This window comes from Anneissia japonica, unplaced genomic scaffold (genome assembly GCF_011630105.1).
Source record: "Anneissia japonica isolate Jap-2015-1 unplaced genomic scaffold, ASM1163010v1 scaffold1884_len437306_cov177, whole genome shotgun sequence".
Taxonomy (NCBI): Eukaryota; Metazoa; Echinodermata; class Crinoidea; order Comatulida; family Comatulidae; genus Anneissia; species Anneissia japonica.
In genome coordinates this window covers 237892-264451 of record NW_022753199.1, presented here as the reverse complement: position 1 = coordinate 264451, position 26560 = coordinate 237892, and the positions used below count along the sequence as shown (strand labels likewise).

At 35.0% G+C, this 26560-nt stretch overlaps 1 protein-coding gene across 1 annotated transcript in view; it reads right to left on the bottom strand.

The window, feature by feature from the left end:
• Nucleotides 1-26348, bottom strand: part of LOC117122739 — a 64094-nt gene extending 37746 nt beyond the window's left edge. Inside the window, exons 1-19 of the mRNA XM_033268436.1 lie at nt 26339-26348; nt 25964-26005; nt 25755-25796; nt 25423-25452; nt 25217-25258; nt 13891-13926; nt 13267-13386; nt 12371-12493; nt 11221-11397; nt 10721-10891; nt 10504-10626; nt 9439-9567; nt 8833-8975; nt 8335-8502; nt 6744-6929; nt 4917-5421; nt 2896-3063; nt 1615-1734; nt 439-653 (exon numbers count right to left, since the gene is read on the bottom strand). Of these exons, the coding sequence (XP_033124327.1) occupies nt 439-653; nt 1615-1734; nt 2896-3063; nt 4917-5421; nt 6744-6929; nt 8335-8502; nt 8833-8975; nt 9439-9567; nt 10504-10626; nt 10721-10891; nt 11221-11397; nt 12371-12493; nt 13267-13348 (2310 nt within the window). The 5' untranslated portion in view covers nt 13349-13386; nt 13891-13926; nt 25217-25258; ... (2 more) ...; nt 25964-26005; nt 26339-26348. The remainder of the gene's footprint in view (nt 1-438; nt 654-1614; nt 1735-2895; nt 3064-4916; nt 5422-6743; nt 6930-8334; nt 8503-8832; nt 8976-9438; nt 9568-10503; nt 10627-10720; nt 10892-11220; nt 11398-12370; nt 12494-13266; nt 13387-13890; nt 13927-25216; nt 25259-25422; nt 25453-25754; nt 25797-25963; nt 26006-26338) is intronic.
• Nucleotides 26349-26560: the final 212 nt, after the last annotated feature.

Here is a 26560-nt window from a genome sequence, read left to right as displayed (position 1 = left end):
ATACATATATATATATATATATATATATATATATATATTGCTGTATACGATTATTACCTCCAAATAGCACTCTCTTCAACCAAAGAATACCAATTTTGTAATAAAACATCGTCAATGAAAATAAATATCTCATGTTAAAGGTTTTGACAAATAGTTATGCATTGCTGATGATAAATATATGATGGCGATTTTATGTTATTTAACTTAGTTCTCTAAGCATACAATACATTATAACAGTAAAACAAACCTAGATGATTGGGTCATAAATACATTAAAAGAGAGAGGTAAACCAAAAACAGAACTGAATCTACTATCAAGTGGTTTTCCTTACAAAACCACACAATAAAAAGAATATCACTAGATGCAAATAGCTACAAAAAACAAGATATTTTTTTTTATCTCATGGGATTATAAGTTTAAAAGAAAACATTTATTTACCTTAGTGCCATTATCAACAGCACCTACAAATGATGTAAAGACGGTGGCACCAGCTACGCTGTCAGTTTGTAAAATGGGAGGTTGCATTCGACACTGTACAACAAATCGTTGATTGTCCTCTAACATCACCTCCTCCAATATGTATTCCCCAATACCATTATATGTATAGTCATAGCCATCGAGTGTGGTCATATGGGGGTCACCAAACATCCATCCTAATTATATAAACATGATTTATATGAAAATTATATACAATTAATACGACTATACAAAATAGAAACATATACATTGACATTATAGACACAAACATCTTATAAATTCGAATATTTCGAGCACTCCTGTGCTCTTCCTTACTCCTGTGCTCTTTCTCAGTGACAACACAAATGATTTAAAAAAAAATTGCAATCTATTGAAGAGAATAAACTATTTAAGCAGTGAATATAATAAACCGTTAATGATACACACGAGATCCACTACTTATCAGTACAAAAATGCAAAGTATACTAATGCTTCGGCATCTTGCGGGTTCATGTTATACAGGTCCGACTTCGGGAGGATCCAAAATAGGCTTGAGTATAACTCAGTGTGATCTCAATTGCTATTTATATTTTACATGGTAGTAAACGTTTATGGACCGTAACTGCTTACCAGGCGCAATATATTTTGCACCATACAGTTACGGCAAAAACTATAAACAAATTAAAGTAAAAAAAAAACAAACAAAAGCATAAAAGGCCAAAATGCTCAAAGAAGGAGTTTTCAGCCGTGTTTTGAATAACTGAAGGGACAGTGCGTTATTAAACTCTTCCATAAGATTAGCAGCAGTGGAAGAGCGAATGCCAGAAAGACATGTCAAAGTTTCAATATTTGGAACTTTAAGGTAGTGTTTTGAAGCGAAGCGAATGGAGTGAGTTTGTGTATATTGAGTACAGTATGAAGCTCAGATACATAATCTGGAGCAAGGTTGCTCGTCCTTCTAATGTATAAAGATAGTTTTGTAAGAAGTAGCCTATGGGTAATCACCAATGGCACCCCCTGTTTTGCCACTCCGTTTTTGCAACATATACAAGGTCTTATATAGAAATGAGAAAGGAAAAAAAAACAAATTAAATGGAAATGCAAAAAAAAAATTAAATTAAGAATCCACCCTTTATTACTTGTAAAAAATCATCTGACCTGTGTTCGGAGGAAGATAACCATCACAGGAGCCTGCTGGACGTTTTTCAGTAAACAGACCGCAGAAGTATGGATCCCGAGATGCGGTGCAGCAATAATACCTCGGAAAGAGATCTTCAACTAAATTGTAAAAAGAAAATAACGAATTGTAATATTAACCCTAAACTGTCTTACGGTAATGCTATAATTAGCCTAGGCCTACATATATATTTCAAAGCAGAGGAATCTGCAAGTGTGAAAAAAATTTGCCCCAAATGGTACACGAGCCCGTCTATGTCCAATTAAAGCCACTAATTTATATTCTTGTGCAGTTGGTCAGCATTAGTCTTTGATGCATCTGTCTCTTATACACATCTATATATATATAAATCATGATAATTTAGATATACTCTAAACCATCTTGCCGTAATGATATGATTATATATATTTTATGGACATAAAAAAAGAGGAATCTGAGAGTCAAATTAAACATAATTATTCATTTTCACCGTACATTTCATCTGTAGCAACAATCCTCGTACGCACAATTTAATATACACACACACAAATGTACTGATGATACCACTATAGCAACCAATAATTGCTACAACAGTTTGATTTAAAATATATTGTTGACAATAATATATTTAAATTGACAATTGACTTATAAAGTGTATAGGGCTTTCTATACACCCGAGGAAATCCTTATACTTGGGTTAGATTAATGCATTCAAAAACATTCTTCGGACTTTGCAGTCCTTCATGATATGTTTATGTATTAATCTAACCTTTGTATAATTATTTGCACTAGAGTATTATGCAATAATACTAATTGCTTATCAGGCCCTCAATGCTTATGCCATCACAAACAGAACTCGTACGCCTCAACGTCGTACGCCTGGGGTCCGGTGAGTTAAGGCCAATTCAGACAGCGTCGTACGACGCAGCCCGAAGTATTGATGATTCCTTCGGACCTGTGTGAGTTAAACTCAGGTTTGCTATGATTACAGGGGCGGATTTAAAGATGTCCGAAAGGAGAAGTCGAAAGGGGGACCGATCGATACTTAACACCACACCGTGAAATTGTTGTTTTCTAGACGCCCGGAAATAAGCTATGAGGCATTTTGGGCAGTCAATAATTTCTTTTTTGTTCTTTCTTGTTATTTTTTTTTTTACTTTCCAAAAGGGGGCTCGACCCTCTTTAATTCCGCCCCTGGATTATCTCAGCTAGCCCAGCTGGAAAAAATCAAGACCGTCAAAAATACAAAATCAAGATTCAATTAAATAGAAATCGCAACTTACAGATCCAATTTAAAAAGGCGAAGAAGCTTGTTGGCTGGTACCTTTCAACAAAACTGCTTTGCCAAAAACTTCCATAGCCCACAACGAGTGATTGATCTCCACGGTAGCAACATCTTATTCCGGCACCAGTTCGAGATGGTGTTGATGTTTGAAGACAGAATGGCAACCCTGTCAAAATAAGCAATTCAAGATTCAATATTATTTTAAGATTTTCATATTTACTGTTACATACAGGTTGTTTACGGTATTTCAATACAGGCAAGTACTATACATAGTTGTATAGAGTTGACGTTCTGGTCTAACAAAAAATGTCGTCAGTTGAAGGTCAGGGTATGGTCATACTATGCCTGTTGCATTGAGCAATGAGCTTTACTTTTGTATGGAGGAATTTTTCTGTGATCTATATAGGCCTCTCGCCCGCACCCCGCAAAAGAGGTTATTGCAATGAGATCCGTCTGTCGGTGTGTGTGTGTGTGTGTCTGTGTGTCTGTATGTGGTGTATTTGTCCTTCCGAGAGCATAACTCAAAAACTACTGGACCGAATAACCTTGCCACTTAAGGCCTATGCTAGGCCTCGTCTGGCGAATGGATTGGAGAAGTAAGATGCAGATTTTAGAATTTTTAAATATTACCCGGCCATATATCTCACAATCTGCTGATCCAAATTAATTTAATAAATTATGAAAAAAAAGTATGCTATAGATGCACAAATAATAAAAATAACAAAATACATTCGATTAATTTTACACTTAATATGTGCACCTTTACCGCTCGGATACATTTAACCTGATATGTACGGCTGGTAATATTACACTCCTATAATACAACAACCAGTAGATAGAGCACATCGACAAAGATGTGGCGCAACAAGGTGGGGGTGTGTAATCTCAGATTATCATGTTATAATTATGTACAATGTTGGTAACACTGTACAATGTTAATTACAAAAGATATATAAGCATAGATCTTACCAAATGATTTGTGGAAAATATGTCTATCTTATTGCCAATCTACACTTAAGGCCTGTTTACACTATGACGATAACGACTAACGATAAAAGCTAAATCGTGGAAAAACGATAAAATCGTTGTATTATAAAAGATGTTATCGTTTTTCCATGATTATGACGTCATTTGATAAGTGAAATTATCTTTTATCGTATACACCATAAATACCGAGTCGTGGTAGTGTGAAAACTTCTCTTTATTTTATTTTCTTTATGAACAATTGCTTTTTAGCTTTTTATTCTTATCGTCATAGTGTAAACATGCCTTAATGTGATCTTAATAAATGAAAATTTATATTACATAGGTTAAATAAAGAAGGTCACGGTATGGTCATACTATGCCTGTTGCATGGTCAGGGTTTGTAATCTCAGATTATCATGTTATGATTATGTACAATGTTGGTAACACTGTACAATGTTAATTACAAAAGATATATAAGCATAGATCTTACCAAATGATTTGTGGTAAATATGTCTATCTTATTGCCAATCTACACTTAAGGCCTGATTACACTATGACGATAACGACTAACGATAAAAGCTAAATCGTGGAAAAACGATAAAATCGTTGTATTATAAAAGATTTTATCGTTTTCCCATGATTATGACGTCATTTGATAAGTGAAATTGTCTTTTATCGTATACACCATAAATCGTCATCGAGTCGTGGCAGTGTGAAAACTTCTTTTCTTTATTTTATTCTCTTCATGAACAATTGCTTTTTAGCTTTTCATTTTTATCGTCATAGTGTAAACATGCCTTAATGTGATCTTAATAAATGAAAATTTATATTACATAGGTTAAATAATTAGTTATAAGAGCGATGTATATAGACTAGAACACAATGTTTATTTGATATGTTGGTTCAAGCCTCCTCTCTAATTTTATTTTTGAATTATTCATTTGCAAGTCACATGACTCCTTCATGATATCGTTTGTTTTGTTTAAAGCATTACATGATATATAAGGGCCTACAATGCAACAAACAAATCTGACATTGCGGATATAATAATACCATCTAAGTTGTTAATATCCGTCAAAAGACTCTCATCTAATGGACTGGAGCTGACAGTTGTTGTTCTTCTTGCCCTTTGCCTCCCACGGACTCCATTTCCAAAACCCCCATCGCTTCTCCCTTGACCGAAGGCGCAAGGACAAGTTCCTAATCGATGGTCCCATTCACTTGGATCGGGCTCTGTTGAATACCAATTGAGGCACAATTGTCTGGTGTTTACTGTCCATGGATAATTTCTCTCAACACGATATATCCACCTTGCCTTTAAGCCTGAGTTTCCATCTATCTGATCAGGACGATACCTTGATAACACGTTTGGAAAATATGACGAAATTAACTGTGCGTTGACATTGTCAATAGTGCTTCTAAATCTAGCATTGTAACCGATGATAACATCCATTGGATCTAATACAGCTGCATCCCAATTCATTTCGTTAATCTGATAGTTAAATAGAGTAAAGCCAAATGTACCATCCGTGACTAGTACAGCTTGGAAAGTATTTGTCTGAAAATAACAGAAAAAAATTAATTAAACTCTTGTATCTGTTCCTTTGCAACCAGTATCAATGGTCTTTTTAATTTTATTTCTAAAACCAGAAAATGTCAAAATTATAAAATATGTTCAAAACATAAAAGGTTAACTTTAAAGTTAAGCACATACGTTTGTAAATTTAATTCAAAGTAGTACTGTATAATAAAGTTTTCGCAAGCTTACGAAGTTGAAAACGATAACGAACACGGTACGGTTTTTAGACAATCCTTCCCTACAGTAGATATCTGTCACAACTTAGGCATTCATGCCTTTTACGTGGATCAATAATAATAATAATAATAATAATAATAAGGATCGCATTCAGCTCGTTCACAATATTGTTGACCTATCGTATTTGTTATCGTTTTCGTACGGTTGCGAAATCTCCCTACTCTTATGAAGTATATTTAAAGAAGGAATTGTTTCCCATAGAATAAATTTCATGAAGATGTTTGTGGCAGGATTGTATGGTATTGCATTACATCATGGTTACCACAAATGTACAGAATAAAGAGATTCGACACACTGCTTTTAATTCACCGATTTCAGATTTAGAATAACACTTTAGAAACTGGAAAATATAGAAAAAAAAACTTCACATATAATTATTAAAACAACACAATAGTTCGTATCTTCATCGCAGGAAAAGCCTTATATCTATGAAGTAAAATCGGAATATCTTCTGTGTTTTGTTAACTAGTGACGGCGGCTCTGTTGAGGTGCTTGTTTACCTGTTCTGTCTTTCTGTTTTTTGTTTTGTTTTTTTGTTTGTTTTTTTTTTTTTGGTGATTCTGTTAAGGTTGAATAAAATAAAAATAAAATAAATTCCACAACTTTTCCCTTATTTTTCTTTCCCTGGTAAAAATGATTGTCTTGAGCAATACGATAGCCAATGACGGTAGATTCTATCATTAGTTAACGATGCTTATTATAAATATTTTGCAATTAAAATTTAGATTAATTATAGCAAAATGAGTTAAAGTCATGTTTTTTTTATATAAATGATTTTTTTTCTCTGGACCTAGTGAATGGGAGATTCGAAACCCACCCCTACTTCGTCCTGCAGCCCTCGCTTAGTGAGTAGCGCCTAAATATTTTCGCCATATAGAAGTACTGACATGCTTTTTTTCGACAAATAAATAATATTCAGATCATTCACTATCGGTAAAATGTGCACAGAATGAAATTGAAAAAACATTATTTAAAACCAAAAATGATTACCACTCATTTGGTTTATAAAGTTAAATTTTCATTGGTTATATCAGGGAGCAAATGGTTAAATGAATTATACGTACTTGGTTCTGGTAACTAAAGGCAGGTACTTGTGGAAGTCTATACCAAGTAATAAGTAACATCCATTCAGCCTGAAATTCTGTTTTATCAAAACTATTTTCTTCTGACACTGGCGAATTCCTAATTTGGTCTGTAACAGTTTGCAGCATTTCTTCTGTGCCAGCCGATGGATTTTCCTTACTATACACCTACACAAGAACGACATTAGTAAACTTTACTGAAACGAATATAATTACTATCGTTTAGATAATAATCCATATTAAAACAAGTTAATCTTAATCTTTCTTCTTATAAATCTTCTTCACATTTTGACAAAATCAATATCAGCAATTTTGTTCCTTCAGGCACTTTGAATTTTAAAAAGGGTAAATGTATCGCGTAACATAATCCACTTTACAGTGAAAATGTCTATGTCTTAAATTTTAATAAGAATTAAATAGCGCCAATTCCAAATCAATACTTAAAAGCGTTTAGTGTTATTACCGCACCTCTGGTCGTTGGATAGCATAAATCTGCAAACCAGCATAATTTAGACTAATTTTCAAAAATATGGACCCATTATTTGTGGAACCATCAGAAAAAATGTGTGGAACTGTCCCAACTGTCCCAAAAGCTGGCTAGCCGGCTAGCCGGCATTGGGTACAGTCAATGCCACAACCCATTTATACTCCTGGGTACAGACACAAACGCAGACAAAGTATCTTGCCTAAAGACACAAGTGACTTGCACAGCGAGATTTAATAACCTCACCGCTTCTATTTTACAAATTTAAGTTCTGCCACTAGGCTACTCTATAGCTTATACACGTCTACTCGATGCACCTTTATGCAATCAGAGCTATGGCAAATTATAGTATAAATATCAATGTTTATGTAAATTATTAAAACATTAAACATTGAAATACATTAGGCCTAGTTCGATTTGTGAAAATGCCTCGCAAATTGCGTTTTATGGTATAACCGAGTTCAGTCACAATAAAAATATTTATTTATAATCTGAAAATATTATGGACACCATTTAGTATATTCATAACCCTTCAACAGTAATCATTTAATATGCCCAACGTATCATGTGGTAAAAGAAAATGCAAGTCTCCTATATACATAGGCGGATCTACTTTGGGAACACATATAATCTTAAATACGGATTCAATGCAATTTTCTAAAACATCATTCTTGGAACGTAACAGGAGATGTGTATTAACCATTAGTTTTCACTTCCTTGTATTTACAAAGTAAATGTACTAACAGCACTTGGCAAGGGCACTACAGTAGATCACATCATAGTCATTTCTTATAACGAAATAACAGATACTAGACCTATAAGACTCGTGTATAAATACATTTCTCAATTTACTTTTATCTATATGTATATATTAACTATGCTAAGGTCAAAATGTAAATAATGTTTTGTAATTTGATTCAGTGTATTATATCGTTAACAATGTAAACATATAAACACAAATAAAATACAATACGGATGAACCTACATAAAAAGAGAAAAATGAATATCAAGGTAATCCTTAATTGGAAAGAGAGGGAGTAAGGAATTTGAATTTAAAACAACGAATCGAAGTTGTTAAACATATCAAACCTGATAAAACACATCTCCTCCAAACTCTAAGGACATGTCAGCATCAGCCCAGAAAGGTGCAATTATCTGTTCAGAAGTGCTTGGCTGGAAGCCACCGATCACAGGATGAGGATACGAAAACTTTTCGGCATTGACACTTGACAATACGACCACTCCGTTATCTGTGAACTGGTATAAACACATTTTTTTCCTATTTTATTTATTTTTTGTTCTAATCACTAACTGGTTCGCTCTCTTTATTCTAATTCTTTCCCAGCGGTCTAGTAAAACACTAAATATCAAATATAACGTTGATGTCAAATATAATGTTAAGAGTAGAACCGGAGTAAAAAGGACTTTTCCTCTCATGAATTTCGCTTCCTGCTCAACAAATGTACTCGGCCTCGGGACCAAATTCTTAGAAAATTCAGTAAGTTTTTTAAGAATATATTTTTCTTTAAAATATCTATAAAAATTTTATGTCATACTTAGATAGCAGTAAGGCGATTATATACTTACATATATGTTATAATAGAATGTGCTTCCAAACGGAAAACCGGTAAGTGGCTCGATGTTTGGTGAAATGACGTCACGACCAAAACCCACTTCCTGCCTAAGGCTTGTGTCCCCATTTTCAACACCAAACGGCAATAACACGATTTCTAATAATTAATTAAAAATATTTAGGTAAGAGATATTTCTTTCTTTAAAAGTTACGTTATATCTCGAATAATTTAGAAAAGTACAAAATAACAGGTCTATTATAACACACAGATGAATCACATTCAGTTGGCTTAAGCTCTTTCTCTATAAGAATAAAAAGTGTAGCTGCGTTAGGCTGCTGTAGAACAATATGAACGAAATGACAGAAGCACATTTAAGACTGTATAAAATTTAATCTCTAGCTTTTGTCCACACACCGTGGACTTCATCAGCAGACTGTCTCATGATGAAGTCCACAGCGTAGACGAAACTAGGAATTATATTTTATACAAGTTAGTCTAAAACTTTTATATTTTGAGTGCATTTACGTGGTTTAAAATAATGTATTTCAGTTTTTACATCAACATACAGTAGTACTCCTCCTACCCCAATATTAAGCAAAATTAAAAATGATAAAATTACCTATACATATCTCTCCATCTCCTCGATATCCCTCATTACAGGAACAATTGTATGAGCCTATTGTGTTTGCGCATGATCCTGCAGGCAACGGCGCACATGTGTCCGTATCATTTGCGCACTCGTCGATATCTGAACAAGCAAATTAATAAAATTCGACTGTAGTTTAAATCAGGATTGTACATAAACTTTGACGATTAGGACAGAAAATGTATTTAGCAAAATGGGTAAGGGATGGTGCCAGGATTTGCCCAACAGCGGGTTCAAGGTCACCAACGGAGAAAGCAGGGGGAGATTCAAATACGAGAGCGTAAGTGGGTGTGTAGTCGGGCCTCGGTCAAATGCTTATTTAATCGATTTTAGTGTCTACTAATATGTAAAAAAAAGCATATAATTGTTCTTCTCTCCGAGTATTTTTCGCGCTCACGGGGGAGGGAATGGGGCAGCTTTCCCCGACAGAGAGCCTTTTCCCCTTTTCCCCACCACTGGCACCACCCTTAATCTGCTGCAAGTCACGTGTACATGGTACTAGCATATCATGTATGTGGTCCCTCTATGCTTTTGACATTGTGTTTCAATTATGAAATACAAGTCGATATTAAATGGTGGAAAATATAATCTTTGTTGAGGATAGGAAATATTATTTTGCTTGAATCTTTCATTGCCAGACTTCCCATTTTGACGCAGAGACGAGACATAAAAATCAAGCTCTAAAATTGGCATTTATAAATGCTTAAATTCCATGTAGTAAACAGTCTACAGTACTACTTTTCAAACAACAGATTTAAAAACTAAAAAAAGTCGTCTATAAGTACATCTACCTTTTAAAATTATTAACATTACACTGGAGTTAAAATAAATATAACTAAATTGCTGCCTCTTTTTTAAGTCAGATATGAAGACATAATGCTTAAAACTACGTAGGCATGATAAAAAAAAATCATGTGATCCGTAATTAAAAAAGTTAATCGACGTACGCTGTTTCTACGGCTCTACTTTTACGTTTTCTAAGAGGTCATGACATTTATGTGTGAAACCAATGATAGGCCTGCACTAAAAATCACAAACCTTCACATAAAATCCCATCGCCTTTATATCCAAAGTTACACTCGCATCTATATGAGCCCAGCTTGTTAATACAGGCAGCATTGACGGAACAACTGTCACTTTCTTCCATACATTCATTTATATCTGAAACCAAATTAGAATAAATGTAATTCTTCATTTGTCCTGTATTCGGTTGTCATTTTAAAATAGACTTAAAAGTGAGAATACATAAATTTACCTCTACACATGATTGTAGTTGTTGTGTACTGTCCATCCATACATACCGCAGTCACAATACTATTTACATCTGGTCTAAATCCACCTTCACAACTGAAAGTGATGTTTTCACCGTGAACAGTCGATCCTGATACATATCCATGCACAGGTGGAGTTGGCAAAATGCAGTTTTCTATAAACACATAAATACATCAGTAAACAATGTAATATATCACTCACATGTTTTATTCAATATGTAAGCATACGCATAATTATACATTACCTATTTAAATATAAATAATGATGATGATGACGGTGATGATGATTATGATGACAATGATGATGACAACAAAGAAAATTCAAACCATAAGCAATGTACGACGTCCTCACTGCATGCTTTCTAAGGGGTACTCATATTTAGCCATAAATATAGAATAGGCCTATAATCTAGTGCATAGAACAGAGTAAAATAATATAATGTAATTCGAAGACAACCGCTGCATCAACCGCGCTTCAACATACCATGGCAGGTTGGAATGTCCAAAAATGTTCCGTCAAAGCAGGTACTCGATTTGGATCCCTGCAAAGTGTATCCGTCGTTACAAACAAAGTCCACAGTCGTTCCGTTCCGATAGAATGTGTAGGCAAATGATTCGAGTAGATCACCATTTTCTGGTGCGTCGGGTACTGGACACTTTCCTATCAAACAAAAAATGAAGCTGTCCTTGTTATGGTGATAAAATCATCGCCTGCCAATCTTTATTGACAAAAACACGTGACATGCATAAATATGGCCATGATGACATCATGTCATGAGTCACCATCGGCACTTCATGACCAATATTTTTGTCAAAAAAAAATCTGATATTATTTCTCTGATCAATTTTGGTAACCGTGCATTTAAAATGAGAATTAAATGTGTAGAAGCCTCGATAAGTTATATACTTTTTTTTCTCTTTTGTTGGGTCGTCCCACTTTTATTCATAAGTTCGGCATACACAGTATAATTTGTAAAGATATGTTCAATATAGCTTCTTAAAATATCTTTAACATTTTTTTTTTTATTTTTTTTTATTTTTACTTTGACTTGAAATTTATGCACATCGGTCAAGGTGTACAATTACCATGCCATTTTTTTCTATTTGTTTTCTGTCATTTTAATAAAGGATATAATAAAAGGTCAATCTTTTGTTTAAGCCTATTTTTTTAAAGTTTGTTCGCTTGTTTTTATAAACACTACAGTGTATATACAATATTTATAGGCTACATTATTTTTTCGAAATAGTTTCCCTTCAGACTATAATATGGTGAAATTGTTTTCACCAAGTTTAACCAATATAATATTTTTTTATTTTGTTAAGGTCAATCATTGACCATTTTTTTTTTGCTTTTTCATTGTTAATTAAGAAATCACAGCTTATTAAACTCTTTAATTCCAATAAAAACATAACCCAAGGACATTGTTTCCCAAGTTATATACTTTATGATAGGTGCGCTGTGGGCTATTTATTGAATTAATCCTACTGATCCTTCCGCATCAAGGAACTAAGGGGGCAAACAAAAGTATGCATTATTGTCTGATTCATTGATATTCTGTTTTGTTCATATCATAGAAGATGTGTTGACCATATAATAACATAATGTAATGTAAAACTATACCACAAAAAATTACCTTCACAGAGTTCTGGAGATTCGTCATAGTTATCAAGACAATCGTACGGATACTCGTCGCAAGTGTATTCATCATATGTACATAGGCCAAATGGACATCTAAAGTATGAGGGCGGGCACGTGACTGGAATAAGATCAATTCGTAGAAGGTTAATACTGCTAAAATTTGTTGTGAAATGACATGTGACGACCAGACTGTTGTTTTTAATATTTTTTGAAATTCACTAGGCTAGCATGTAAAAAAAAAAAATATCGCTGCCGGCCACAAACTTGACGATCGTCATTCGACGCGATTGTGCAGAACGCAATGCGACGGCGCACGCGCAACGGATCATTTCAACGACGATCCATTCAGACTGCCACCGATAATCGGCAAACGGCGTCGCGTAATCTAGCGCTCACAATGGAGCGGAGTTGGATTCGTCGTGCGACGTTCGTACGACGCAGTGAGTGCCCGGGTTTAATGAACATACTGTAATATCAAATTATTTAACATATATTGCATGCTGAAAATTAGCTGAAATGCCGACTCAAAGTGCAGTGAAACGGATCACTATAAAAATATTAACAAGAGTTAAAAATTTTAAATAGCCTTTCGAGATCGTCTGAATAGTTACCTACAAGAAAGTTTATTATTTATGATCAAGTTTTGATCATTAAGTTTGATTTTGTCATGGAAATTTAAATAATGTTTAGTTAATAACTAATCGATTTCTTACCATCAAAATGTGTATTTACAATAATATTACTCACAAAAATAGTACATGCACCTTTAATTATGAGCTTTAATTTACATACGCTTCCTTAATCGTGTTAAGTTTTGCACATATATTTTTAGCACCTGTGTATAACCTATTTCTGGTACGATTATAGGTAAGGTCAATGTAAATAAATTACCATTGCATGTATCAGCTGACTCATCATAGAGGTTGTCACAATCGGGAAACCCATCACACAGAAATCCCTCATCGATACACATGTCTGATTCACCGCATATAACTTGACCATCAGGACAAGCTAAAACAAAAAAAAATCATCGAACATACAATTAACATATAATATACATGTGTACGTTTTGTTGTAGCAGCTTTTGTTTAGTTAATCAGTCACTCATTATGAGTCATATGGCTTTCAAAATAATAAGCCCGTACCGCCAAATAATTAAATATATAAAATGCTACAACCTTATAATTTGCTCAACCACAGGCCTAATGCGGAGAATATTGTACGCTGGCAACAATGGAACTTTCTGACGTGTCAATCAAATTTAACAACTGACCAATCAGAACAGGGCCTGGAATACGCGCCTGTCCTAGAAGCACACGTGTGTGCGTACGTATCATCATCGTCATTATCTTTAATATCAAAATAGTATTTTGAATAATAATCATTGAGTATTAAATAATAATTTGAACACAATATTATAATAACACATCATATCAACATACTATTTTGATCACTGTAATATTTTAGAATATAAGTATTATACTCTATCGGTATACTATAATGTACATAACTTACGATTTGGTGTTGTTAAGAGCGCTGTTGTTAGAACTTCTGTGGAAATAAAATAATGATCTATCAATTTATGTTATCATAATATCCTTATGATTAAGATTTACCATGATCACCATCATTATCACAATATAGTGCTTCACGTTAAAATAAAAAATATGAGCAGCATGGTGCTGTCCGATAGTCCGATAGCTGTCAGCTATTTTGAGTATTACGGAGTACTTCATATTGCAATAAATTACTGAATATTATTGTAGTCTCTGAAAACATCAGCAATAAAAGGCAGGTTTTAGAAATGGATCAGGTAAAAATAAATATACGTCTGGCCAAAAAGAATGATGTACATGTAAGCTAGGTCTAGTATTGCCTTATTACTAATGAGTGATATGTTCCATATTGAAATTGCATATAATGGGGTGTGATATTTTAGATTATCGTTTTAAAATTACTGGTAAAAATTGTTTAATGATAAAACAAGCCTGTTGTTTGTATTGCAACAATGTATGTTTGTATTGCGACAATGTTGTCGGAGGAAAAAAAACTGTTTACATAAATTAAGTTTGCTTTTTGTTTATCCTGTCGCCGACAAGTGTGCTGTCCTGTGTTTGTATTGCGACAATGTACGAATTGTCGATACAGACACAATACATATTATATATATATATATTGTATTGCATTGTGTCTGTATCGACAATTCGTACATTGTCGCAATACAAACACAGGACAGCACACTTGTCGGCGACAGGATAAACAAAAAACTTAATTTATGTAAACAGTTCCAATATTGTATTGCAATGCAATACAATTCATTTATAATATGAGGTCAGCAGAAATGTAATTGAAATAACAATAGCTTTATGTTCCCAATACTGTTTAATTATAGTCTTATGAATGTGCACGAAAAACGAAAAAAAAAAAAAGAAATCCCCATGGTTAAGGGTCAAAATTGACAAGATTGGTTTATACGAAGTAACACAGGCTGTAGGCCTTACCGATATTGACTCTAAGAATTTGGGGAGAAAATTCTGGTTTATTGCTCCAATTTCAAATTCCTCCGGAACAGAGGAGTAAAGTAGTAGACTTTAGACAACTTTAGGACAATAGAGCAATTTCATTAAAACGGACAATTTATTCATACATATACCAGCACAATTAAAATAAATTATTATTATTATAGTTAGAAAGGCGATGAAAGTTCCTTAATAAGTTGCTCAAAATGTGTCTCAATATATAAGTTGATTGAATTTTGTTCTTACTTTGAGACTGTTGTAGGAGTATTTATTGTGATACAATAGAAAAAAATAAGTGTCCCCTTAATATTTACCCATTTGGTACACTCAGAAAAGTGTCCCCATCCCCTTAATAGGGGTGTCCCCTTAATAGGGGTTGGCTGCAGTGTTAAAAGAACTTGATCCTTATCGATATAATTATATTTTTTTAATTTAATGATTTACGTTATGTTCCTCCATTGATTGAATAAATGTATATGAAATGAAAAAAATGCAAACAAATAAAAGAATGTTTATATATTTCATTGTACTCTTCATATTTCACAAAAATAAATAAATTTGAAAAGTAATAAATAATAACTTGCTGAATTTGTATAGTGCCTGTTAGAAAAAGTAGATAAAAAATGTATTGATAATAAACAATGGTATAAGATTTATGATATTATTGAGTATACAATACTACTATATACAATACTATATAACTTTGTTTTACCAACACATTTTACCGGTGTTTTTTTTTTTTTTTTAAGTATTTTCTTTACAAAATATTGGTCACTGTACTTCTTGAAATATATTTTTTGCACTTTTTAAGGGGCGCGGATTCAAACGGGGCGCTTATTTAAGTAGATAAGAATATAGATAAAATATATTTATAATGAACAATGGTACAGTATAAGATTTATGATGTAATGGATAATAATCTACGGTATGTTAAGGACTAATATTTAAGTGTATACAATTTTCTCCCCAATTTTATTAATAAATACTTTTTAAACTAACTTGTTGTTTGTATTGGGACTGTTGTAACGTCTGTAAAATTAAAACATTAATAAAATTAATATATGTTTCTATAATTACTCTATTTATTTATTTATTTCAACAATCTTTAATGAGGGTGGTCCATCCAGCCGAAGCTGATCATTAGCGACCCTCAATACACGAAGTAAAACGAAAGAAAAGAGCGAATTAAACTAATTAAATTACAGTAAAATAAATAACAACCTCTCAATTCAAAATTTACATAAATAATTAATTCAAAATTAAATAAAAAACTTAATATAAAAATTAAAATTAAATTACAATTAAAGATGTAAATGAAAGAGCAATATTGAAAAACAATAGGCAAAAGGGACATTAAAAAACCAAGGGAATAAAGTAGCCTAAATAAAATAATCAAATAAATTAATAGAAAATAGGCCAATGTATATGAGAACTATAAAACAAATCACTCTTAATTTAAAGAAAATAATCAATTTAAATTAATAAATAAAACTGAAAATAAATAATAAGGTAGAAATCAAAATATGAATTCTCAGTGCAAATTAAAAACAAAAATTCAAAGGCCAAAGAAACAGAATTACAGGAGAGAACGAAGGAGGTAACTTTTGAGGGACGATTTAAAGGAGGAGTAAGTAGAAGCATTGCGGATATTTAAGGGAAGAGAGTTAAAGAAAGAGGGGGCATTAAAGCTAAATGAAAGTTTGAAAATTTCAAAGTGGGGACTGGGGATGCAAATGCATACGATAGTAATGTTTGGTTGCAATTTTTAGTGTGCAATACTTATTATTTCATCCTAGATGTATTATTAATTGTTTTTTTTTTTAAACAATATTGTATTTGTTTTGAAGTAATGTACGTAAAAACAATCGCATTTATTATAGGCCTACTGGTTTCCTGTTCAATAATCACAAACTTACCTGTAAAGTAGATAATAAGGCTTTAAATACAGCAAATATATATATATATATGTATGTATATATGTATATATGTGTAAATATATATGTATATATGTGTATATATATGTATATATATATAGATATATATATAGATATATATGTATATATAATAAAGCATTAATAATGGAAAAAATGTTAGTTTTTGATGTAATTTATATAATCTATTTTAAAACAAATTAAATTTTGGTGTCTGCTTTTTCATTCATCAATACTTTTTAAACTAACCTGTTGTTTACATTGGGACTGTTGTAACATCTCTAAAATGATGTATACTGATAGTTACCGTACTCGCGCGAATAAGCGCCCGGGCGCTTAAAATATTTTTTAGCACTTTTTGAGGGGCGCTTATGAAAACAGAGTGGAAATCGAGGGGGCGCGTATGGAAATACCGTACTCGCGCGAATAAGCGCCCCGTTTGAATAACCGCCCCTCTCGAATAACCGCCCCTCTCGAATAACCGCCCCTCCTAACGTGAAAATTTCCTTAAGCGTCCCGTTTGAATAAGCGCCCCCTTTTTTTTAGCAAGTCAATAATCCAAACAATCCTGGGACTGGGGTTGTTGACATGATTTGAGCTGTAGAGTGGAAACACATGATGATTTATGATTAGGGCACCATTTAATTTGGATGGGGGTGGGGCTATATTTTTCTTTTTTTTTCCATTAAAAAAATTTAGGGAGAGGGGCCTTCAATCCACCACTGCTCAAAACATTCTTTATCCAAAATAGTCATAATCACGAAAAATGGGCATGTAAAACCAGATCACATCCTAAAAACAAATTTATGCTCTCCCACCTCATCAGTAGTCACTAAGACATACTCTGAGTCGGGTGTCGACTCGATGTAGCTTAATGTCTTACCCAGGAAGGGCGCAATCTACTCTGAGTTAGGTGTCGACTCGATGTAGTTTAATGTCTTACCCAGAAAGGGCGCAATCTGTTTTGAAAGGTGGAGGTGGGGTTGGGGGACATTCCGTGAGTCGACACCCACCTCAGACTCACCATGGTTGGGGGTGAGGTGCGAAAATTTGAGGAAATAGTACCTCTAGATGACCAGAAAATGACATTTTTTGTAAATTTCATCATCATCACACACCGTTATATAAAATGCCGTAGCCAGGATTTTCAAACAGTGCGGAACAATATCATTGTGGACCCACTTTACTCTTAAATTCAAATAACGTGGACTCATTTTCTTAAAAGTGGACCCATTTTATGCAAAAATATGAAAAATCTGTACCAATTTTCTTAAAAGTTGACCGATTTTACGCAAAATATGAGAAATCTGGACCCATTTTTCGAAAAAAGGACTCACTTTGTGCTAAAACAGCATAATTTAGACCTATTTTTTTGTGGACCCAATAGAAAAATTGTGTGGGACTGTCCAACTGTGCCAATAGCTACGGCATTATACATATACTCAAAATGAAGCGCCAACAGATTTCTCATGATCTTTTATCAGAGATTTTCGGCAACCATAGAAATCTTATAAACATTGTTTCGAGTACCGTATGTACTTATATACTTCAAAGCCGTGATTTGACAACCACCTCAGCCCCACCATGGTTGGGGCTCAGGTGCGAAAATTTGAGGAAATAGTACCTCTAGGTGGCCGGAAAGGACGCTTTTAAATAGTGAAGTTCGTCATCATCATATTACCATTATATAGTCAAAATGAAGCGCCAACAAATTTCTCATAATCTTTTATCTGGGAACTACTTAATATCCAAGACAACTTAGGCCTAACTATAGCTTACTAAGCTTTAACTATACTATAATAATTGTGATCAACAAATCACAACTTACTTTTTCGCCTTTAGCTCAATTTTCTTCACTTTTTAATATTATTAATGTTATCATCATAATTATTATTATTATTATTATTACTACTAATAGTACAGTAGTATTGAAATAAAACTTTGAGAGCTTGAAAAACGATAAAAACCAAACTGAACCATACACTATCACATTTCTGTATCTGAAAGACCTGGCCTAGTACGTATGGATTTAAGATTTTTTAAATCACGCTATGTGTTATTATAGTAGGCATGTGTAACGTGTGCTGATGCATATTTACATAGATTAGAAGTATTTATTTTAAGTGATCCTTGGAAAGAATTTGTGTTGGCTAGCAAGAACAAGCTTTAAAATGTTAACACGGTGTACAAAGGAGGGGAGCCGCGGCTCCCACTGCTCTCTTCCCCCCTGTATACGTCCCTGAATGCAAGAAAAGAAAGAGGGAGATTACACATTGGCGGATCTGGGGAAGGGGATCAGTGGTCCTGACTCCCTCCCTTGGGCAAAAAAAAAAAATTAAAAAAAAAAATTCTAAGCCTACCTTTTAAGGACTCATTAGCCGAATCCCCCTTTCTCTTTGTGGTTAATCGATTCATAGAATCGTTTTCAAGAGGGGAAAACCTTGATTTTGAAGAACTTTAAAAGAAGACATTAAAAGACACCTCAGAAGTCAGAAGCAGTGGCGGATCTAGGGGGAGAATAGGGTACTGGCTAGCCACCCTCTCCCCCCCCCCTTCAGTGGCCCTGATAAAAATGGTCATTCGTCTTCTTGTGTGTGTCCTACTTATGTGTTATGTTACTTGTAGTAGACTACCAAGGTAAAACATACACTTTCTATTTTAAGCCTAACTTCTTTTCCGATGTCTTCTAAGCGCGCCTAGCCGTCTAATGATTCCAAAAAAAAATCTCAAATGGGAGGGGACGCCCCTCCCAAAAAAGCCCATGGGCGCAGATCACGAGGGACAACTCCTCTATATATTTTTAGAGTGGGAGGGATGGTCCCCTTATTTTTCATCCGCAATGTAATTTTGTAAGTCAAGAAGATGCCTGAAAATTGTAGAAATTAACCATAAATAAATGACCCAGGTTTTAACGGAATGAAAGAGCGCTGTACAACCGGTATCTCTGGCCACAAACCTCTGGATTACGTATAGTACACGACTCGTGCGCGTGCCTTTGAAATAGCGTGTAATGATGATAATAGTTAATAATAGTATTATGATTGGTTTTCAGCACATGAAGTAAGTAAAGTAAATTAAATACCTCATAGACAATTCAGTTTTATTTTTTATGGAACATCTCAGCTATTAATTAAATCGATGAAGATGAATTATAATATAAGAGTGTCATTTCCAGCAATCTAGAGGTACTATTTTCCCAAATTTGCCCGAACTAAGGTTGCCCAACGAAAGACTACCAGAAATACCAAAGCGACACCGATCATTGAAGTTGACTATACTAAGCTGGCTGTCGAATTTGCGAGAGTTATTCAGAAAATGAATAACATACAGTCGAGTTCTCTCCCGCAAGTAGAAAATGTTTCTGAAGCGACGACTTCCACTAGCACGCCAGTAGTAATCAACTTACCATGGCAGACTCAATAGCACCGGGCAACAGTGTGACCATGGCAATCAAAAACGAAATTTGGTCGAACGTCGATTTCCCTGCGCTTGTCAGTAATGACGTTGAGACAAATAATGTCTCCCTGACAATTGTAGATAAGCTATTGAAAGTCGATAGCGACAACAGTAGGGAGAAATTGCTTAATACAACTGAGTGGATAGTCACTATTTATATGTCCATTTACATTGAAAAATATAACTATGGAATTCGTTAATTCTTGATAATGTCAATTGGCGGGCACATGATGAGGGTTTTAGGAAAGCCAGGCAGGGCAACCCATTAAAGCGGGACGTGCTACTTTCAGAGCTTTTGTTAAAGCTGGCCTCGTTGGGACATTCTGCACACTTAGGGGCAAAATAATTCTCGTGACCAACGGCAAGGGCTTCAAATTTAATGCCGGGAAACCTTGCCAGGTCAGCAAATGTATCTGCGCCCATATCTGTGCCGACTGTCGGTTCCCCTACACTAAAACAGTGTGTAATAGGAAAAAGCCCACCTTTACACTCCAACAAGTGCGCCACGTCGGTATACACCCAATGCCCCTTCCAACGCCAGTCACAGTAAGTGAGCTCAGACGTTTCTTTTAGGTTATAATCCAAGTGGATTTTCAGATATAATCGAGGGATTTACATGTGGGTTTCGTATATTTTGCTCCCACCCTCCTGTTTCAGGTGTTACCCGCAATTTATATCGAAAGGGTTTAGTATCGGAAGAGTAGCCGGCCCTTTTAAACACCCCACCCCCGCCAATTTAAAAAGTTTGTCGCTTCCCCGTTAGGAGTCCTTAAAGTAGAAACCGGGAAATTTCGGATAATTCAAGAACTTTCGTATCCCCGGGGTATTACAGAGTATGCTTCTCATGTAACTTACGACAAAATTGATAATGTAATTAGTTTAGACTTGAAGAACGGGTTCCCTAATGTCAAAAACCGACATAGAGGATGACTTTAGAATTATTCCAATTCATCCCGATGATTACGGTACTATTTGTTGGGCTTTTCAAAGGCGGGAAAATATTTTTATTGACCGTTGTTTACCGATAGGTGCAAGTCGTTATTGTAACATCTTCGAGTCCTTCAGCACAGCTTTAGTCTACGTAATGAAGGTAACGTTCCAGATAGTAATGAAGGTAACGTTCCAGATAGCCGATGTTTCCCACATTTTCGATGATTTCTTTTTCATATTTACGCCACACTCGGACACTTTTCAAACAGCGCTTAATTGTTTTCTATTTCTTTGTGGTAAGATCGGTCATTACAATATACGGGATAGAGATCGACTGCGTGTCAACGGAATGTCGTCTACTGTCGTGCTGGATTGAGAAAACGGTGTTCAGAATTAACGAATTTTTGAAAGGAAAAAAGTAACGCTGCGTGACATGCAATGATCGGTCTTCTTAACTGCGTATGTAGCGTATTCCTGCCTGGGCGGGCTTTCCTATGATAACTCTGCTACCATTGGCAAGGCATCTGTCTCATCTTATTCGTTCATAACTCTCGAGGTTATGGACGATCTTCGTCTATGGTTGTCTTTTCTGGAAACTTTCAAAGGTAAGGCTTTGATGCTGAAGGAGACCTGGTATCATTTTTCTACATTACGTTTGTTCACAAATTCTGTGGGATCGATAGGATGCGCTGCGGTATTCAGTAGTAAGGGGTTTCTTATCGGGTAGCCGTCTAACTAAAATGATTTATCTGTTGCCGTGTTTTTTCCCTGTTATTGCGAATGAAGTATGTGGGCGCTGAACTTGCTAATCGCCGAATTCTGTTTCACTGCTATAATGAGGCGGTAGTTTCAATGATAAACAAAACATTTCTAAGGACAAACTTCTTTTACGACGTATCCAGTGACTAGTTTGTGTGTGCCTTTGGTCTAATATTCAATTCCGAGCGCACCAAAGTCCGGGATTGACAATGTTTTAGCAGTCCATCTGTCTCGGGAAAAAAATTACAAAAAGGTTAGAGCTCATCCTGTCTGTCCATAAACCTCCTATTGAAATTTCTGCACAATGCATTTGTATTTAATCGATTTCACAGATTTTTAGTGTTCTACAATGACTGACATGGCACTTAGCAGAGAAGCTACATTGCTCATCTGTTCATCGTTGGCTCCAGCAACTATAAAAGCGTACGGTTAGGTTAGGAAACCAATTCATCTTCACATTTCCACAGCTACAATTTGTCATTTTGTCGCGCATATGCAGAGCACGTGATATGCACCAAAAACCATTTCTTAACTATTTCCAGGATTGCGTTTATCCACAAACTTGCCGGTTTTCCTGAACCATGTAGCTCCTTTCTTGTGCAAAACATTTTATGTGGTGTGCATTCAGTTTCTAAGCGTTCGGATATAAGGCTACCCTCACTGCGGCTATTTTAGTAAAATTGTTAGTCTCAAAATTCCATTGAAACTGTTTTTTCTCATAGGTTACTTTTTAGGGCCCCCCAACAGCCTGTTACGCCACTGATAAAGCGTAATGTTCGTAATGTTGGAGTGATTATTGACTCTACCATGAACATGAAAATACTCATCCATGAACATGAAACAGCTCTGAATATATGATCGTTGTCAATCGCATAAAGATAGCCGGTGTTCACATGTGACTGACTTGAACCAGACCTAACAGCGGTTTCATTGTTTTCCTCCACGGTGGGAGCGGCCGCCATCATGCAGTAATCAATGCTCAAGGCCCTACAATTTTATTCAGACAACCTCGGCTCATATTTAATGAATTTCTCACTTTTTTGCAGAATACAATCCTTTATAAACTGGTTATAGACTATAAACTCGAACAATGGAGCATTTAAACCCACGTTACGGGTAGAAAATCGTAAATTTAATCACATATAACTGGGGAGGAGGTCTATGTGGGGAATAGACGCCTATGGACGACTCTCGACCGAGCTTCTTGATTTGAAGACTGAGGAGTTAATTCTCGGTGCTGATCTTTTCTAGCTCGTTGCCGGCCATTCTTGAAACATTTAGGGGTCCCATGGTGCTTTAGGGGCAGGCGTGTGGGGGCCGCCAGCTCCTGTGCATCCTGCCCACCCAGTTCCCGTTGTGGGTCTCCACATAAACCTCATTCTTCGGTTGAACTCGCAAGCGAAGTCTAACCCGGTTGCTGCTCCTCGGCGTTTTACGGCCGCTTTCCCGGTCCCCGAGGACCATTTCAAGCTGTATATTCAGGCACCGCCTATTCCTCGCGCTGCCAGGGGCAGATTGCGGGAAAATCAGAAGCACAGGGCGCCCGAGGAGGCTTTGTCATTTATGGACCGCACGGCTTGGGAGGGCATTCGCGCCGTGAATGGGGCTGGCTTTGCCTTGTCTTTCTTGTCTGATGCCGACGCGAGCCCACCTCTTGTCCCTGATGCCATTGCTTTCCTTCGGGCGGGTATTGCCCTTAATTCTGATCAGTTCAGTTCTATTGCCCATGCTGCTGGTGCGGCAGTTTTTGTCTTTTTGACCGGGTTTTGGTCTGCTCCTCTTTTCGGGCAGAGGATGTCTTCTTTCGCTAGTTTTCTGCCAAAGAAGAGGCCTGGGCTAGAGTTGGAAGCGCGGAGTCAGACCAGGGTTAAGTTCCCGCGTCGTGATCGTCGTTTTCGGTGCGTTCCCAGCGCTGGGCGTACGCTGAGCGTCGCATTCCCTCCCTTTGCTATATCCTGTGGCGCTGTCCCTTCTGCTCCTGTTCCTGTCACCAATCAGCAATTCGCTCGGGCTGGTCCTCCAGCCGACAAGGTAAAGCAACGGCGGCGGCGGAGGGGCGGGCCCCGTTGCTGATATACATGGTGGGCACCTGGTTCCTCTGTAGGAGCCAGGCCGGTAGGAGGAGGCTGATGTTTTTTGCCCACGAATGGGAACGGCTGTCTCCAGACAGCTAAACAATGCAGACAATATCCCGTGGGTACCAGATAGAGTTCCCCAGCTGCGAACGGAGGGACGAGCACGCCCATTCCCCGAGAAGGGAGCCCCATGTATATAATAATAGTAATCAATCTACTGTAAATATAAACAGTAGCTAGTTTTTTATAACATAACTCAAATAATCTGTTTAATAAAATATTCTGTTTTAATTAGATTGTTATAGAAATATACTGGTTTCACTACAATTCAATCAAACTAGAAAAAAAGATAAAATAGTAAGATCTTATTAACCTACATTCATTAATTGATGACTTTTTACATTTAAAGTATTGTTATTAAAGGGAAGTATTTAATTGAAAATAATTTTTAATGGAAGTAGGGATAAGTCTTTTTAGAAATAAAATAAATTTAAAATACTAAAATATTAGGGAAATACCTATACTACAAAGATAAAAACATTATTGAATGTATTAAAACTTCAGTACAAATTTTACATTTGAATTTCCATAAAGCTTTGAAGTTAATTGTTGTATTGAAATCATTAAAAGGGCAAACTAAGCACAGTGATTACTGAAATCTACAATGATTATTAATATACATGTTGTCAAAACATATGAATGAATTAAAGGCGTATAATATAGCAAGTCACAGTGTAAACTATCCTATTGTAAAGCTGATAAAAACAGGCCACCCAACATTGTCTATCCCACTTTAACAATGGTATATTCCATTTTGAGTACCGGTAGTTTTCGTCCGGGTGGTTATTGTCCTGGATGGTTTTGACTGATTTCTCTTCAGAATGAATAATGATTGGATCAAGAATACGACCAAGCTCATGGGTAGGAAAAGGAACAACTCGAACAAAGTTATGGGATGAAAGAGTTGTTACAGCTTGTGCAACATCAGACTTAGTTGGTTTGTCAAAATGCAAATTAAAATTGCCTAAAATGAAATGCTTCCCAGGAAGCAAGTTTACGACAGTAGCTAATCTATCATAACATATTTGAAAGGTATATAGCAAAGAAGTTCGAAATGGTCAGTTACTATTGATAACTTTTAGCATAACGTATTAATGGGTTAATTACGTACCCTCAGTTGTCACTAACGTTGTCGGCGATAGTGTTGTATGTTCTGAGAAACATAAAACAAAAATCATTTACTACGTATGTAATTAATAAACAGTAACTAATTTATTTTAACACATTTCAAAGTATATAACAATGAAGCTCAAAACATTTAGTTATCATTAAAAAGTTTCAGAATATTATAAACATATCTATGATTTAACAACGTACCCTCAGTTGTTATTCGTAGTGTCGTAGGTTCTGAAAGATAAACAAATGTGATTCACTGCTTATAGAAAAATAAATCAACAAAAATTGAAATGTTTAATTGTTATTGTTAAATTTTGGCATATATAACATAATACTGAATTAAGAACGTACCCTCAGTTGTCACTGATATAGTGGGAGGTAGTGTTGTAGGTGCTGAGAATTGTAAATAATGGGATTTACTGTATATGCAAATATTAATCAGTAGCTCATGCATTATACCACATTTCATAGCAATAAATTAATGTAATCAAAAAATGTAGTTATTATTAATAACCTTAAGCATAAGTACGTACCCTCAGTTGTTAATGACGTTGTCGAAGGTAGTGTGGTAGGTACTGAAGAATATAAAAAGAAATTTATTTAGTACGTATATAAATAATTAATAAACAGTAACTAATTTATTGTAAAACATTTCAAATCTATAACAATGAAATTCAAAACATTCAGTTATTATTAATCACTTTTAGAATAATTTAAACATATTTATGATTTCATAACGTACACTCAGTTGTCACTGACGTTGTCGGCGGTAGTGTCGTAGGTACTGAAAGGTAAAAACAAAATGTGATTCACTACTTATAGAAAAAATTAAACAGTAGCTAATTTCTTATAACATAATTCCAAGGTATAATTCAATGAAAATCGAAATTTTTAGTTTTTATTGATAACTTTTATAATATATAACATAATAATGAGTTTTCACTGATGTAGTGGTCTAGGTACTGAAAAGTATTATCAATGTTATTTACTGCATAAATATGTAAATATTAGATTGTAGCGCATGTATTATAACACATTTCAAAGCAATATAATAATGTAATCAAAAACATTCATTTATTATTAATGACTTTATGCATATATAACATTAAGTACGTACCCTCAGTTGTTACTATCGTTGTCGGCGGAAGTGTTGTAGGTACTGAAAGGCATAAAAACATGCGAATTACTGCTAATATTATATATAGATTAAACAGTAGCTAATTTATTTTAACCTATTTTTAAGGTATAAAAAAATAAAATGTAATAACTTTTAGTTGATATTGATAACTTTTAGCATAAATAACATATTAATAAGTTAAAGAAGGTACCCTATCTTCTT